General features: G+C 39.7%; 1 protein-coding gene and 1 long non-coding RNA gene across 3 annotated transcripts; one reads left to right on the top strand and one right to left on the bottom strand.

Moving 5' to 3' along the window:
* Positions 1-643: 643 nt before the first annotated feature.
* LOC309703046 (DENN domain-containing protein 4C-like) lies at positions 644-5,250 on the bottom strand (the record flags this gene model as incomplete). Its single annotated transcript, XM_082527750.1, has 7 exons — positions 644-2,320; positions 2,440-2,504; positions 2,632-2,788; positions 3,316-3,433; positions 4,896-4,949; positions 5,006-5,034; positions 5,202-5,250. The coding sequence occupies 7 exons, from the start codon at positions 5,248-5,250 to the stop codon at positions 2,184-2,186; spliced, it is 609 nt and encodes a 202-aa protein (XP_082383876.1). The 3' UTR covers positions 644-2,183.
* Positions 5,251-12,633: 7,383 nt separating this feature from the next.
* Positions 12,634-16,028, top strand: LOC309703925. 2 transcript variants are annotated; one of them, XR_014276084.1, is made up of 4 exons: positions 12,634-12,790; positions 14,302-14,356; positions 14,613-14,708; positions 15,252-16,028. It is a non-coding gene; the product is annotated as an uncharacterized lncRNA (long non-coding RNA). The 2 variants fall into 2 exon arrangements; XR_014276085.1 differs by lacking the exon at positions 12,634-12,790 and adding an exon at positions 12,835-13,141.
* The last annotated feature ends 1,221 nt before the right edge of the window (positions 16,029-17,249 follow it).

Below are 17,249 nucleotides of genomic sequence, written 5' to 3'. Positions count from 1 at the left end.
TCACCGATCAGGATGAATTGCACTACTGTACTGTGCATCCCCTCGAGTGACACCCCTGGTCTAGAGTGAAAATGAGTGCAAGAAAACTTGTGTATGTGTGTTTTGTTATTTATTGGCTTTTAGAAAAAAAAGGATCTAACACACACATACCATCAAGTGTTTGTATTTTAAAAAAAAAGTCAGTTTTTTCTAAAAAATTCAGGTTATTCTGAATTTCCCATAGGTGTGAATGTGAGTATGAATGGTTGTCTGTCTCTGTGTGAGCTCAAAAGGCTCGAAAGACTGCCGATCATCATCCAGGGGATACCTCTGATAGGATAAGCTCGAGCCCCACACAACTCTAAAACTGGCTGGGTGGATGGATCTTTTGGGAGAAATGGGATTTCCTGGCAGTGGATGACAGGAAGATTACATCTTTTTCCATGAAAACAGAAATGAAGAGAAATGAGCAACAGCAGTGTTACAAAGGCAGATTTTGAAATAAATTGACATGAGTATAACTTTTTTCCCACTAAGATCACATCTACTTCCATGAAAACAGAAATGAGCTACAGCAGTGTTACAAAGGCAGATGTTTAAATCTGGCAATAAATACAAACTCTTCTTAACACAAAGACAAAAAAAGGACAAATTTCACTTTCAATCAGTTCACAAACTCATTTATTGCAGCGCACTTATGTGTAGACATTCATTTCCTTTCCACAGGACGGTAAGAGAACCTTTAAAAAACTTTTCTGTACATCCTCCAAGAGGAGATTTACTAAGTCAACACCGGCTGGAGTCCCCTAACACGGATTCAAGGGGAAAACGGGGGCAGCTAGTTATAAAAACTCGAAGTTAGCACAGCAGCTGCAATCCAAATGTCAACAATACAAAAATAAATAATTGAGATTTTTTTTTCTGGATGAAAAATGGTGTAAATTGTTAATATTCTGATGTGGGTTAAGAGCAGGTTCTAATCTATGCAGTGCAAATGGAATATTTTACAGCACATTTTCTCATCTGTACAAGTACAGCGCCACACTCACACTCAAGTCAACACACAGGTCCATCTTTACCCGACAATTCATCGCAGCACTTTGTTTTCCCGCCTGTTTCACTGTTTTTAGTGGAATGTCAAATATCAAAGGCCGTCTGTCCTGACACAGTTTCAGCACTCATCAAGAGCCCTCTGCACTTTTATGTAAACCATAAAAGAGATCCTGTCTGAACCGTCGTGGTTCACTCTGTGCTAGAGTAGAGAATGAGAGTCACAGCTCTGAGTTATGATCAGAATAAGACATGTTAGCTGAACAAACACAGTATGTTACTGTTAAAAATGCAGCTTTAAAAATAGACTGAAGCCAGCACACCTCTGCTGTCTGTGTTCCTCTGATGTTTTTAATCAGTGGTGTGGCACCTTCATGCTTCAGATTGATGTCTTTGTTTTTCATGATCTCTACTTTCCAAACAGCTGCTGTCACATGTGTTATCACAGAGATCAATACTCCTGCTTTGAGCACAGGACATCTGGAATGTTATGAATCTATTTTAGTGATTGATAATTAGTGATTGTCCAAAGCCTCAGTCCTCTCCCATTTAAATGTGATGCTCCAACACAGAGCTGCACAGAGCCCCAGTGTGAGCCTGTACATGTGAACATTCATTAAGACTGATCACAACAATCAGGGTTGTTGACAAAAATGCAACCTCGACTGAGATTTCCTTAAACTGTACAAAAAGTCAGGTGAACTTGATTTACTTACTCTTCTTCAGAAAGTGCACAAAGTTAGAGTCAGAGTCTGTACACGGTCTCACACAGAGCTGATACGAGTATAGCTACGACAGATTTAAGGAGGCAAAAGGCTACGAGCAAAGCTGCTGACATGCACACACACAGATATTCTGTACAGTGATCAATCGCTTTATACAGCTTCTGTAAGGAAAAGCAACTCAACTAGTCTGAAGAGATTCAATACAGCTTTCCAGGAAGTTTACAACAACAGTTCCACTTTTAGGCAGCTGCTTGGAAAACCTCTTTAAAGCAAAGCAAAGAAACGTGAAACGGCCAACGTCATCTTCCAAGGCAAACGGAAGAAGCAGTACCATGTTCGTCCAGCTGGAGATGTCCGAAAGTCTCCCTGTTCCCCAAAGTTGAAGCAGGAACAGTAAGAGTTTGTGTCTCTGCTGCTGAGAGGATCAGTTCAGACGAAAGGTGCTCCAAAACATTTAAGGCACCACTGGACGCTGGGAGTAGGCGGGCGATCGATGCAGTGCAGAGACTTGCGCTGCTCCGCGCTCAGCTGGTTGTATGCGCTGTGGTACTCTCTGTCGAAGGCCTCTGCATGATGACGACACAGATATGAGTTAGGAACGTTTCACATCATCGCTTTTCATCACCTTCAAACTCTTACAGCACACTAGAGGTCACAGCTGACATCACTAGTTAATCTCACTCACCTACGTCGATGTTCTCCCGTCCCAAAGCCACCAGTGACAGAAACAGTATTTCTCTATAGACGCTCCTGTGAGACATTCACACACACCAGGCATCAGACACTTTTCTAATGCACTGCAGCAAAAATCATAACTAAGAGCTTAAAGGAAGACTAAATATGAAACAGTGAGTATAGATGAAGGAGCAGAACTGACCTCTGTCGTTTGAGCCCTTCTGGACGCCGTTTGATCTCTCGGATCAGCAGGTTGATCGGCCCGTAGACGTCGTTGGTCTGGATGTTGCGAACAATGGTGTTGAGGAGAGTGCGGCTCTCCTGGTGGTCTGTTGGCCCCAGAGTTCCCCTCTTCTCCACTGGGAGCACAAACACCAAAGCATCAGAGAGTCTGCTGAAATATTCTTTTAGCAAAGAGCCTCCACTCTGATCTGTTCTGCTCAGCAGTGACACTTTAACAAAAATACCCCTCAATCTCCTAATACATGCACCGAAGGTATCAATTTCAAAATCCCATATTGTCTCATTGCCAAGTTATTGCATTCACAAGATTTTCGGAAAATTTCACTTCAAGGTCACTGAGGTTCAAACTTGAGATGTTCAGTAGATACACGTATATTTCTACGTCCTTTCGCTCTTTTACGTTCCGTTCACAAAACCATATCTGACTGGTTTTGGGGGGTTTGGAAATCAGTACATACCTTCTTTCTTAGTGTGAACTAAAATATGTTTGCTTGAGGTTTAAAGGCTGAACACTTGCGCCCCCCTAGTGGTCATTATGCAGTATAGTGCATCCTAAAGCTCACAATTCAATCTGCAAATACAGGTTCTACACTTGACACTGTACTGATGGACAATGACTGATAATGTCTGTCTTCACACTCACAAAAGGTCCTCCAGAGCAGGTAAAGTGGTTCTCCGGGTTCTTGGTGCAGGTTGATGTTGTCCAACAGGAGCTGTACGTACACCTGCTTACTGTCCTGTGGCAGTGACATCAGAGGCAGCTGCAAGAATAAACCATGACATTATAGCACAGCTTACATGGTGCTCGCTAATTACAGGACATCCTCTGTAAAGGAATGAGTTTGCTGTGTTGGGTCTAGATGACTGAAGCCTTCTTATAGGTGGTGTGCACGTCACTGCCGGCTTCAGTCTATTACAGTCACAGCATTTCATCTTTTATGGATGGAATAGACTTTAGACTTTGTCATTTCAGATACAATGACACTAGTAACTTCCTGGGCACAACAGTCAATCAGGTCATTCTGGGATGTTGGCGAGATATACTGTGCATTTGATGGGGGATTATGTTTTTGAAGAAAAGCATCAAACTCCTTCAAAAGCTCCATGCACGCAAGAAAATCCCCTCTGTTTGGGCTGTCTTCACCTTCATCATGGCCACGAAAAGGGAGTCCCTGTCTCCCTAACATAGAGGTGACTGCAACAATTCGTCTGAGATACTCTCTTCTTTCGACTATCTCACTCACATTTGCAGTTGCTATCACCTGTGCAACGTTTCCCTGTTTGCTAGTTCCCTGGTAGCTTTTCCATGTAACAACACTGTCCTTATGTGTTTGAGCCATCTCATGCTTGCCAAAGATGACTAAAGCTTTCTTCCAGTTCTTGCAACCGTTACTGACCAAACTATCATGTTTGATGTTTTTGCCAAACACTCTACATGGGAAGCAGAAAGCTGCACTCTGGTTGACTGAATATTCTAACCAGTTGTGCTTTTCAAACCAGCTGTGGTTAAATGCTCGCTTCTGTGTACCAAAAGTATCATGTGGATAGCTCTTCAGCTTCACCTGTCTGGGCCCTGTGTCTTTGTCACCTAAATCAAACCCTGGAGTAGAATGAGTTGCTGCAGCTGCTTCATCATTTTCCCTCTCTTGGCCTGTTTGCTCTCCTCTCTCTGTAATAACTTGATCTTCCTCTGCCTCTCCATCCATTTGCTGCAGCTCCTCTGTCTCTCCTTGCTCTCTCTGACTTGAACTTGCCTGTTGACCTTTTTCTCCCTCAGCCTCCCCTTCTGCCTCACCCTTCAAGATACATTAAAACATACTGAATTGTAATGTAAATTGCTAATATCATGACTTCTGCTCACGCTCCACAGTAATTTGTTGCTCCCAAATATTTTGAAGTTACAAACATTATATTTTGAGCACGCATGTGACTAAAATGGTTGCAATTTAAAGCCCTGAAAAAATTACTAAATTACTTGAATTGAAGTAAAATTAAAATAGAACCCTCAAAAATATGTGAGTCAGGCTAATTTGACTTATATACATATCTCTCTCTTTGCTCTCTCCACTTTCTAACCTTGACTCTCCTAAATAAAAGCTCAAGTTAAACAGGTCTTATATGTTGTACTGTGACTGAAATGTTTCATATTTCATATCCATATTGAGTCCCATAAAATTCTAATCAGACTGTCTGCATCACAAATGACTCCATCCTTTGACTCACCTCTCCAGCAGACGTCTCTCCCCTCTGCCTCTCTGTGCTCCTCTGCCCTGACTCCTACAGGTTAATGGGGATGGAGTGATTATTATTATTTCCACTGATGATGACCATACCTGAATGAGCTCAGCTCGATTTTTCAGAGCTAAAACGAGTGACAGAAATTAACATTGTGCTAACAATTTAACTTAGTGCGCTAGCCAGGTTTTTATTTATCAAATTGGGGAGCACCTGGTTCATTATTTACATGGGACTCTCTGCTGTTAGCTGGAGCTAACTAATTGTTACTACCAGCCAGTGATGAAGACTTACTTTCTTGAAAAACTTGCGTATATCCACGATTTCTTGCTGTTTGCCGCATGTACGCTAGTGTGTCCGCAGGTGTATACGAGCGGAGTGTAAAGTAGCAGTGAAACGAGGACTGGATTTTCAGTCATGTGGATGTCCCCTGTGAACAACTGGAACGGATTGGATAACGAAGCACTGACGCTACCTTAACAGTGTAAAGTGAAAGGGACCAACCGAGTTATGATCATATTTATGTGAATAGCGACAGGTTTATATTATTATTTCTTTAAACTCATATTCCTGCATCTTTATATTGAATTTGTCTGCAAGTTCTGTAAAAAAAAGAAAAAAGAAAACAAAAAAAACAAACCCAAACAGCAAATTATTTAGGGGGGCTTAAGAATATTTTAGGGAGGCTTCAGCACCCCTAAAATAGGCCTAACGATGCCACTGACTCTAACATAATCTCTTGCCACCCCTAGTTTTGCATATGGCAGTGTTGTTTATTAAAATAAGATAGCAGTAACACTTTGAGCCAAACTGCAGTTAACACAAAATATCAATTCTAAAAATGAATATATATTGCAGTTCATCCAAGCCCTCAGTCATGAGACCTGCTGTCATTGTTCGGATGTTGTCAGTCCATCCAGGGACGTTAGTAGCGGTGATCAGCCCTTGAAAAGCAGTCATCAATATAACAAATGTGTTGGTTAAATGAATGTATGGAATAATAACAAGGAAAGTACATTTTAATTATTTATTTTAATTAATTTCCCCCAGGGATCAATAAAGTATTCTGATTCTGATTAATTCATTATTGAAGTTTACACAACATCAACAATGTTCAATCTGTGCAGGCACTGTTGGATGCTGGAGGCCCTTCAGAGGTTCCCAGCTCCTCTCTGTATAAGGGCAAGTCACTGATGGTCTTGGTCACTCGGGCCTGTGAATCCAGCTCCTGAAGAACACCATCGTGATTGTCTGGAGGAATATTTCGCAAAGTTTCTCTCTGTCATAGTAAAGGATCGCAGCCAGTCCGTCAGCCTGGTCGTAAATGAGATGCAACTGAAAGGATCTCAGGTGCAGGGCACACAGCTCTGCCCGAGCGGCTTGTTCACCGTCTCCATCCATTGTAGCTTCAAGTCTGTCAGAAACAAGAGCAAATCATAAGTCACAAACACGACAACTGCAGACGCGTCCAAAAAAACCCCAAAACAAAACACTGTAGTACTTTTAAACGAGTAAAACTGAAACTTGGAGCAGCTAATGGATAAACCAAAATTAAGAACTGGTACATTTTATCTTTAAGTTACTTAGCTTTGTAAACTGAAGAAGATAATTATGTCCTGATCCTTCATTTCAAGTATCAACTGCAGTGAAACAGGTTGGATTATAAATCTAAACCAGAATGTAAAAGAAGAATGAATATAGAACCACAGACTACCCTCTCTCTGAGTACGCATCTTCATATTCTTGTCTTGTTGGCTTGCCTCTCACTGGTTCTTACATATTTTTCACTCAGACAAATTGGCTGGTTAGCCAGCGACTGACATGTGAGCATCAATTAAACGCACCTACACAGAAAAAAGGTTTTTGAATGAAACAAGTTGCTTTGGACCCATCGGATGTCATTGCCTCGCAGACACCTGTCCCTGAATGTTTAAAATATAAATAAATAAAATACTAATAAATAAAAATTAGCACCTGCCCCTTTTGCTCTATTTTCCACTGCTGTAATCAGACACACCGGGTTTGTCTCAGGAGCTTTTTCTAGATCTTGGCAGCTCCCAGAGATGGTACAAAGTTTTACTATCCGCCCCTGATCAAAACATTTTTTTCCTAATTCTGAAATTCCTAAGATTGACATTTAATCTAGACATGAGCACGAAGGACTGATGAAGGACTAATGTAAATGAAGCTCGGCGCACAAAGCGCAGGTTCAGGAACAGGTTCAGGGACAGAGAGATGTGTCCTCTTTTGTTGACTTTGTTGACAAGCTGATTGAAAACTTCAGCAAACGTTTTGATAGCTTCAGCTTTGGACAGCAGTTCATAAAGAACCCATTTCTCATCACTGATGTCAGAGGATTCTCAAAGGAAGTCACACAGCACTTCAAGAGGGCAAATGCTGGGCCTCTTCAAATGCAACTGGTTGGGCTCTAAGCAGATGTGGCCCTGAAAGCAGTTTGGAAGAACTGAACCTGCCACTTTCTGGCTCCAAATGGTCTGAGACAGCTTTCCCAAATTTGAGAAAAGTAGCCCTGTACATCTTGACCATGTTTGGCTCCACATACAGCTGTGAGGCAGCTTTCTCCACAATGAACATAATAAAAACTAAATATCGTTCCAGGCTCACCAACGAGCACCTACACATGTGTGTGAGAATGGCCCTGACACCATTCCAGCCCAGATTTAAAATCCTGGAAGGGCAAACTGAAGCTCAGTTCTCTCACTGAACAACAGAAAGTGGGGAAGTGGAATACAAGGGGGAAAGAAAGAAACTGCAAAATTTAGCCATGTTATTTATTTTCTCTAATTCATTTTAAAATGCAGCCCTATATATAATGTAGGCCTACTGTGTGTTTCAGTGTTAACAACAAATTTTGTTGAAATGTTTTTAACTTGTATTTTCATTGATTTGACAGTCTATTGTTCATACGTTCAGATATTGATTAAAAAAAACAAAATAGGCTGCTTCTCTATCACAATCATAACACGAGTTAGACATTATGATGTCCCGGACCACTCAGAATTAGAGTTAAATTTACTCTATGGACAGTTTTAATTGTACTCAATTTAGTGTCAAAATTAACAACAAAATGTGTAAAAATATTCAGCGCACAGAGAGAGCAGCAGCAGCACAGAGAGAGCGCACTCACACAGTTTTGTAGTTGTTGTATAACTTGTCATATTTGCTCAATCCAGCATAAACATTGAATGAAGACTTTATATAAAGTTTCAAACTAAAATGCAGTCTTTACTGCAACTGAGCTGATTTGTTCTTTTTTTAGTTTAAATTTGGACAAATCTGTTAACACTACCATTACGGACAAGTTTTGTTTAACGTACAAACACTACCTTCAAGTGTTTGTATTTGAAATCAAAAGTCTGTAAATCTTACCTTTATCCACAAGAGAGGCAGACTTCACCAAGTCGGTGTGTGTGTTCGAGGAGGACACTTTTTTTTTCTCTCTCTCTTTCTCTCTGTCCGTGTGTGTTTTTTTTCTCTCTCTCTTTCTCTCTGTCCGTGTGTGTTTTTTTTTCTCTCTCTCTCTTTCTCTCTGTCCGTGTGTGTTTTTTTTTTTCTCTCTCTCTTTCTCTACGGAAGCATAGAGCTGCCACCCAGGCAAAAGAAAAATACAAGTGTATCACGTTATAAGGTGAAAGGTTTATTGTTCTAACAAGATACTTTTCCTGTTTGTACAATATACTATCATGTTTGTACAATATACTTTTCACGTTTGAACAACATAATATCACGTTATTACAATATACATAATTATCACGTTCGTACAATAGGATCACGTTCGTACAATATAAATATTATATTGTACGAACGTGATAATTATGTATATTGTAATAACGTGATATTATGTTGTTCAAACGTGAAAAGTATATTGTACAAACATGATAGTATATTGTACAAACAGGAAAAGTATCTTGTTAGAACAATAAACCTTTCACCTTATAACGTGATACACTTGTATTTTTCTTTTGCCTGGGTGGCAGCTCTATGCTTCCGTACATTACAGTAATCAATGCGACTGGTAATAAAAGCATGCATCAACATCTCCGTGTTGGCCCGAGAGAGAATAGGGCGGACTCTGGCTATATTCTTTAGATGATAAAATCCAATTTTGGTTACATGTTTAACATGTGGGATAAAACCAAGCTCAGAGTCGTAAATAACACCCAGGTTTTTCACTTGTAGCGAAGGACATGGCGAAAATGCCTCTAATTTAGACAAGAGTTTCTCTCTCTGAGCCTCAGGACCGACGATTAAAACTTCAGTTTTGTCCTGGTTAAGCTGTAAAAAGTTTTCTGCCATCCAAGATCGTATATCTAAGATACAGTTAAAAAGGGCATCCATTGGTCTGGTGTCATCAGGAGACACGGAGATGTACAGCTGCGTGTCATCAGCGTAACTGTGGAAGTTCACTCCATGCCTCCTGATGACACCGCCGAGAGGCAGCATATACAAATTAAAAAGTACAGGGCCTAGAACCGACCCTTACGGAAGCATAGAGCTGCCACCCAGGCAAAAGAAAAATACAAGTGTATCACGTTATAAGGTGAAAGGTTTATTGTTCTAACAAGATACTTTTCCTGTTTGTACAATATACTATCATGTTTGTACAATATACTTTTCACGTTTGAACAACATAATATCACGTTATTACAATATACATAATTATCACGTTCGTACAATATAATATTTATATTGTACGAACGTGATCCTATTGTACGAACGTGATAATTATGTATATTGTAATAACGTGATATTATGTTGTTCAAACGTGAAAAGTATATTGTACAAACATGATAGTATATTGTACAAACAGGAAAAGTATCTTGTTAGAACAATAAACCTTTCACCTTATAACGTGATACACTTGTATTTTTCTTTTGCCTGGGTGGCAGCTCTATGCTTCCGTAGTAATGCCCTGCTCTCTGGTCTTCCTAAGAAGAATATTTCAACTTTACAACTTTTGCAAAACTCGGCAGCTCGTGAGCTCGTGTGCTGACGAAGACCAGAGGGCGGGCCCACATTACACCGGTTTTAGAATCGCTGCACTGGCTCCCCGTGTGTTTCAGGATCGATTTTAAAGTTCTTTTATTGGTTTTTAAATGTCTTAATGGTCTTGGGCCTTCTTATCTCTCAGATCTGCTTTTACCATACGAACCCTCGCGGACCCTGAGGTCCTCTGGTACTGGCCTTTTGATTGTCCCTAAAGTCAGGACACATACTCACGGAGAGGCAGCTTTTCAGTGGTATGGTCCTCGTCTGTGGAACAGCCTGCCGGAGGAGCTCAGGGCCGCAGAGAACGTACATGTTTTTAAGAACAGGCTCAAGACCCACCTTTTTAATTTAGCTTTTACTTAGCGTTTATTTATTTTATGCTTATTTATTCTATCCTGTTATTCTATTATTAATTTAGGATTTACCTAATATTTTTTGATTTTATTCTTATTCATTTTTTAATCTTCTTACTCTATTTATATTTATATTGTATCCTGTTCTTATTTATTTTATCATTTTACCCTGTATATATCGTATTGTGTCATATCTCCAGTGTTTCCTCGGAGGGCGCTCTCTGCACCGGGGCTGTGATTGACCGTGGCTGCTGGGTCTCTGGGGGTCCTCTCAGCCTGGCTGGGGGGCTCCTTTGCCTCCCTCCTGCTGTGTGCCCAGCCTGGAGGCTGCGGTCTGTGACCGGCTCCCGGTGCAGACGGCTCCCTGTTATAGTGTTTCCTCACTTGGCTCATGCGAGCCCAGCCCAATTTTTACTCTTTAAGTGTGTGTGTGTGTGTGTGTGTGTGTGTGTGTGTGTGTGTGTGTGTGTGTGTGTGTGTGTGTGTGTGTGTGTGTGTATATAACAGTTCTGTAACTGTAACTTTGGTCGTTGCTGTGCTTTTTTTGGAAGTCGAATTTCCCAGAGGAACCCACCCGAGGGATTAATAAAGTTCTATCTTATCTTATCTTATCTTATTAGGGAGACATTCAAAAGGGCTGTGGGGGGTATACATATGTATACAAAAAACTTGAATTTTACAGTGTTTACTTATCGGATGAAATAAGTTGAATGTCACCGTTATTATTGCCGGCCGGGAAAAGGCCGGGGGTGTCCAAATTCAGAGGCTGCTTCCACCTCCGAAAGCCGGGTAGACCGGAAACGAGCGACGGTGAAATTGGACGGTCTAGCCTTCAGAATTACATCACCTCTACCGTCTGCTCCTTGCTGTCTAAAATATAACCGGACCTGGCGTAGATTCTCGACCATCTCACACTTCTGTTTAATCAGTTTTCTGTTTGACGTTTATTCAGCTGTGTGAAAACCCCGGAGGAACCCCACCGAGGGATTAATAAAGTTTTATTTAATCTAATCTAATCACTTTAATCGCAGCCAAACAGATTTACTCACGAACAAATAAAACACAGAAAATGCCAAACATCTTATTTTGCGACCCAGAAAGAGTAATAAGAGTAATATTAAAACTAAGTAGCTGCAGTAGCCATTGTTGGAAACTGGAATTGGCAGGGCCAATCTGGGATATTGTTTTTCAATTTTGTTGTCCGGGTGGAAAATCGGGAGAAATTGGGGAGAATGGTGGCTCGGGGAGATTTTCGGGAGGGGCACTGAAATTCGGGATTCTCCCGGAAAAATCGGGAGGGTTGGCATGTATGGCCTAGCATAGCCTGTAACGTTATTATGACAGACACATTATATGAGTGAATTTGACTTTAAGTAACTTACAGGTTTCTTTGAAACAATTTCTTATATCCAGGTTCTTCCTTGTTGCTGCCATCCTCCTCTCCTCCTGGCAGCGCAGGTTTGCCGCTGCTGAAACTAAACAGAGCTCCCTGAAAGGCTCAGCCAATCACATTGGCCATATTTGTCACATGAGGTAGGACTCCAGTATAGAATGTAATTTAACTCTTTCTGCACCGCTCGCTGCATGAGACGTTGACAGATCTTTTTCTTTCTTTCGATCGGGTTTATATTTCTTTACTCGAAGAGAGTATTGGTGGGGACAATTCAATAATCGGTGGATATTGGTGGGGGCATGTCCCTTCTGTCCATGCCAAATCTACGTCTTTGGCTCAAAGTGCTTTATACAACTTGCCTCATTCAAATGCACTTTTTCTATGTAGGTGCTTTCTGTCTCACAGTCGCGTACATTCATACCCTCGGGGCTCTAGCTGTACCTCGGGAGGGTGGATCCTGGCGGCTCCCAGAGACAGTACAAAGTTTGACTCCGAAGAGAGGCGACCGGAGCTGAATTATTTATTTAATTAGTTAAAATGTTAGTTTTGAATTTGGACAAATCTGTTAACACAAGCGTTATGAACACGTTTTGAAAACGTTTATCGTATGCTGTCCCGACGTCATGCCAGCGCATTTTGGTAATGGCAGAGGCACCGATCGGTTTTCTGCCGCCCATTTCCTGGGAGTAAGGGCGCCCTCCGTTTGCGAGGTGAGCCTGCTGCTTGCTGCACAGGGAGGAGAGTGCGGGGGATTCTCTCGCTGGCTGCACTGTAATCCCTAACAGTTGTTCTAGCTCATAACTAATAAGCTCATAACACTCAAATGTCGTTTTGTAGTTGAGCAAACTATAAAGTATTGAGCTCTGTTGGCTTTTATGCAGCTTTAATTGAATAGGGCTAAATATTTTTTAGCTAAATTTTTTGGAACGCTCAAAAAGTTTAAGAAGCATATATTAGTGACGTTCTGGTGGGTGGAGTCTTGTCGCTCCCTCAGGAAAGCTTAGTCAGCCATCTTGAATTTACCTTGATACGGGGAAGTTTTGGCCAGCCCGTGTGGATTAAGAGTCCCCAACTTCAACCCACCACGACCACCACCTTATTTTTTTTCATCAACTGCCCTAAATTTGGTAAGTCTAACGTGTTTTTGTTTTGTTTAAATTTAATTTCGATAAACATTCTTTTTTTATTTTTTACTGGAAATATATTCGTACTTTGTGCACAGTGAATGTTTGTTATAAATGAATTCGAATCCAAGTAATTGTAATTTTAGAAGTTTTCTAATGTGACAAATACGTAATGTTATTTCAAATTAGAATGATGTAACGTTTTGGCGGTTTTCCGTGGGGGACAACATTTCCCATAATGCATTGTATTCTTGCCCGGGAAGTTGACGGTGGCAGTTCTAGCTCCATGCATTTGAACTTTCTACTAAAACTTTCCACTGGTTGTCGTATTCGCCGGTAATGTACGTGCGTATTGTGAGTATACTTATTTCAATAAGTGTCCGTGTTACACAGTCAGTAGTTTACGCTGTTGAGCTGTGTGTGTGTGCTAGCATGAAGCGAACAATAATAAACAACATGAGTGTGTTATCATGATGGTAATTAGACACGTTTGTATTTTTTCGTAGTCTCAAATGTGTGGTTGTGAGATAATCTCGAAATCCTTTTAACAGTTTAGAGGGGTATTCCACTAAGCGAGCTCTACAAGTCAAGGCTTGCGGAAAAATGCATCGCCTGATTCAGCCTAACATTATACACTGGTCGAACTCGGTGCTACGAACGAAGTTCAGCTAAATTGTTCGCGCTAATTCGACAAGGCTCAACCAGCCAGACTGAGGCGCCTCCTTGACACCTTTAAGCCAGACCCTATCGATCTTTGCTAGATAAATTGAAATGAAATTAAAATAAAGAGCCGCGTTCTGCTCCCAGGCTAAGAAAGAATCATTGATGCAGACTGTGCGGATCACAAATACTCCCTAACCTGTAAGGCTGGGGTGTCCAAACTTTTTTCACTGAGGGCTACTTACTAGAAATTAGGTAAATAACCTTAACTTTAGTGTATTAAAGTGTATTAAAGATCACAAAATCACTTAAAAGTGGTCGAATATGTTATATTGTTGAATATAATTAAAGACAAAACTGCTTTCATCACAGCTTTCCATAAATGGATCTTTATTGATTCATTCAGAAAAAGCTTTGGTAGCTTATTTTCAGAACAGCAGCCTCAGATTTCTTCTTAGACAGAAGATTTACAGCACAGAGAAAAAACAATAAAAGGGAAAATAGGACGGGTAAATTTCAAGTTTGTTATTTAAGTTATTAAGCTTAGCAACACACCTATCAACATTAGTTTGAAACGGTTAACATTAACAGACTGAACTGGACTTAATAACAGGAGTGCATATAATCTTAGTAAATTATTGTGGTGAGTATCAGCTGCGCTGGGTATGTAAATCGGGCCATCCAGCTGCGGTGCTGATTCGACGTCACTCGTGCCAAAAATCCGGACAAATGTCACTTGATCAAGGAGCAGATCTGCATCAGATGAGATCAGCTGACTACTTGTGTGTGTGTGTGCTGTGCAAAAAATGTTTTTGAACATTAATAAGTCGTCTTTGTGCACATATTGTTTACAGATATCAGACTGCAAAGAGCGCTACAGAGAGTCAACATTTCACCAGTTGTCAGTGGGTGAGTTTTATAATTTGTGTCCCAATTTAAATAAAAAATAAATACAAAGAAACTAGAGAATTTTGCCTTGAATTATTCAAAATTTTTAGATTTTTTTTGGGTTACCCTTCTAGATTGACAGGTTTAGCCCGTTACACAAAAAGTTTGGACACCCCTGATCTATAACAATGACAATCAGAACATGGCTATCCAACACTTTGTTTTTACTCTGCATTTGTGTAAATACTATTCTAATAGATATTGTGTGTTCATCTAGGAACAGCATGATGTAAATACAAGACGGGCCCTCGTCCTTCGTGCACTTCCTGTGTACCTGCGTGAAGATGCCTCCACGTTATTCAGGACTTGTGATGTAAGTGTACTGGCCTCAGCATCAACCATATGACATCGCTCAGAACTCAAGGAGAACCAGGGTGTATATCAGGAAGGATGTTCAACACAGTCCTCATCTGACTTGTTTTCTCCCATATATCAACTATTGTTGAATAAGATTGCAAGAAGATTGTTACGCATAAACCAGAAAACATGAAAATAGTTGAAAGATTATTATACAAAAAAAATCTGCAGATAAAAACTATCTCCCTTTTTAAAATTCAAGTGTTCTATTTTTTTGGAGGTGCCATGTTGTGGTCAGAGAAATGTTTGGTAAATAACAAAAACAAATATCTTGGCATATATTTATTATTGAAAACATTTATTTACACATATGTTTTGAAACCAAACCCAAATTAAGATTATTGTAATGCATCATGATGTATCGCAATATCAAATTAAATCGTTGACATTATAATCCTAAAAGAAACGTGCGACTTATGAAGATTCACACCTCTAATCAATAGCATGATTTGTGTCCTTGTGGGGCTGAACTCATTCTTGTATTATTTTTGTTTTGCAGTCAGCAGATGGTCCAGACCTCACTGACACTCCTGTGGCTCTGCTGACAGTTGTCACGGATGACACTACTGATTCGGCCCTCTTCAGTCCCGAAAGCATCTGCATTGTCGTTGAGGATGAAATACTTGTGAATGGTCCCACAAATCTGGCTGAGTCATTTCTCCTGCTCTTTGGGTACATCTATGCATTAGACCTACAATACCCAAAGAAACTTGAGCTTACATTCACATTTATCCAGAAGGTTGTGATGTGCCTTGAGGACAACAAACCACTGAAAGGGCGTCTACTGATGCTGAAGAATGATTTGTTCAATGAGTGAATCATTCAGAATGGACTACTTGTTAAGCTGAGTATTGAGGAAGCTTTTTTGTTTGTTTTTTTCCTAATCATTTGCCTCTTCTACCTCACATTTAAGATGAATGACTGTTCAGTTCACTATTCATGTTTAATGTTCTGTTGCCTAATACGTAAATGCACTGCCTTGATGTTTGTTCCCTATAAGTACAGCAGTGGAAACCAGTACTGTTTTTTTTATGTATTTTTAAAAAAGAAAGTGAGCTGCAGCTGTCAAGGTACAGTAAGTGTTAAATGCATCAATGTTCTAATAGCTGCAATTGCTGTTAATACTGAAAATGTTATTGAATTTTAGAATTGAGATGGAGACCCTTGGAGTCTTTTTCTCTTGTTTTATTTATGAAGCACTTTTTTATGAGTGAGCTCTGTTGTTTGTGCCTTTTTAAAAGCACATTGTGTTTAATAAAAAGTTGTTAAATTGTTAGTGTTGTTACTTTCATGTTTTCTAACACTTTTAGCTGATTATAATTTACTGGGTAAACAGTTTAGAATTATTTGTAAGTGTATTTCCCACAGTATTTTAAAAAATATTGAAGATTTTAAGTGTTATTTCCCATATTATAAGTTAGAAAATATGAAAAAGTTTGAGTTTATTTCCCACATCGTATGAGTTGCAATATGTAAAATATTTTGAGTGCATTTCCCACCTTAATTAAGTTGAAAAAATTGAACATTTTGAGTTTATTACTCCCTAATTATAAGTTGAGGAATATCAACATTTATGAGTTAACATTGAGGTAATTTAAGGCAACTGCAACTATAATTTATTTTAGTTAAACTTAAAACTTTTAAAAACATCACTAAAAAAAATTGTTGTGTAATCTGTTAAACAATTTGAGTTCTGTGAACTTATTAGGTTTTACAGTGTGGAGCGGCATCTAATAAACTAAAAAGAATATAAAAGCAAACCGACAAACACGAGACATTATAATACAGACTTATTATTTGTACCTATGTTTTTTTCGAAATTCTATACCCTAAAAGTGAAAAGAGCTTGCTGCTGAAGTCAAAGTAAACTTTATTGTCATCCCCGCTACATACAGTCCAGTATAGAGAGACGAGACGGCGAAGCTTCAGTTAAGATAAGATAGAACTTTATTAATCCCTCGGGTGGGTTCCTCTGGGAAATTCGATTTCCAAAAAAGCACAGCACCGACAGAAGTTACAGAGTTATACACACACACACATATAAATACAGAGACAATATAAATAAAATATACGAAGGGGATAAATAGAATAAATAGGAATAAAAATAAAAATACAAGTGAATTGCACATTTCAAGTATTGAGTCTATTGCACCGTTGACTATTTACAAAAGTATTGCACAAAAGGTATTGCACAGTGAGGTGAAGAGGCACTACAGCTTAGTTGTTCCCTCCTTTGTCCTCCTGTTTCCCCTCCCTCTCCCCTCCAGAGAGGAGTTAAACAGTCTGATGGCGTGTGGGACAAAGGAGTTTTTAAGTCTGTTAGTTCTTGTCTTTGGGAGAAGCAACCTGTCACTGAACAGACTCTTCTGGTTGTTAATGGCCATGTGCAGAGGATGCCTGGCATTGTCCATAATTTACAGCAGTGCAAGTAAACAAACAATAAATATAAGAAGAGTAAGAAAATAAATATACACTTTAGGACTCGGGGTAAAGGGAT

This window comes from Aulonocara stuartgranti (assembly GCF_965226115.1).
Source record: "Aulonocara stuartgranti genome assembly, chromosome: 3".
Lineage (NCBI taxonomy): Eukaryota > Metazoa > Chordata > Actinopteri > Cichliformes > Cichlidae > Aulonocara > Aulonocara stuartgranti.
The sequence above is the reverse complement of the archived record's forward strand: the minus strand, read 5'-3'. Positions and strand labels throughout refer to the sequence as shown.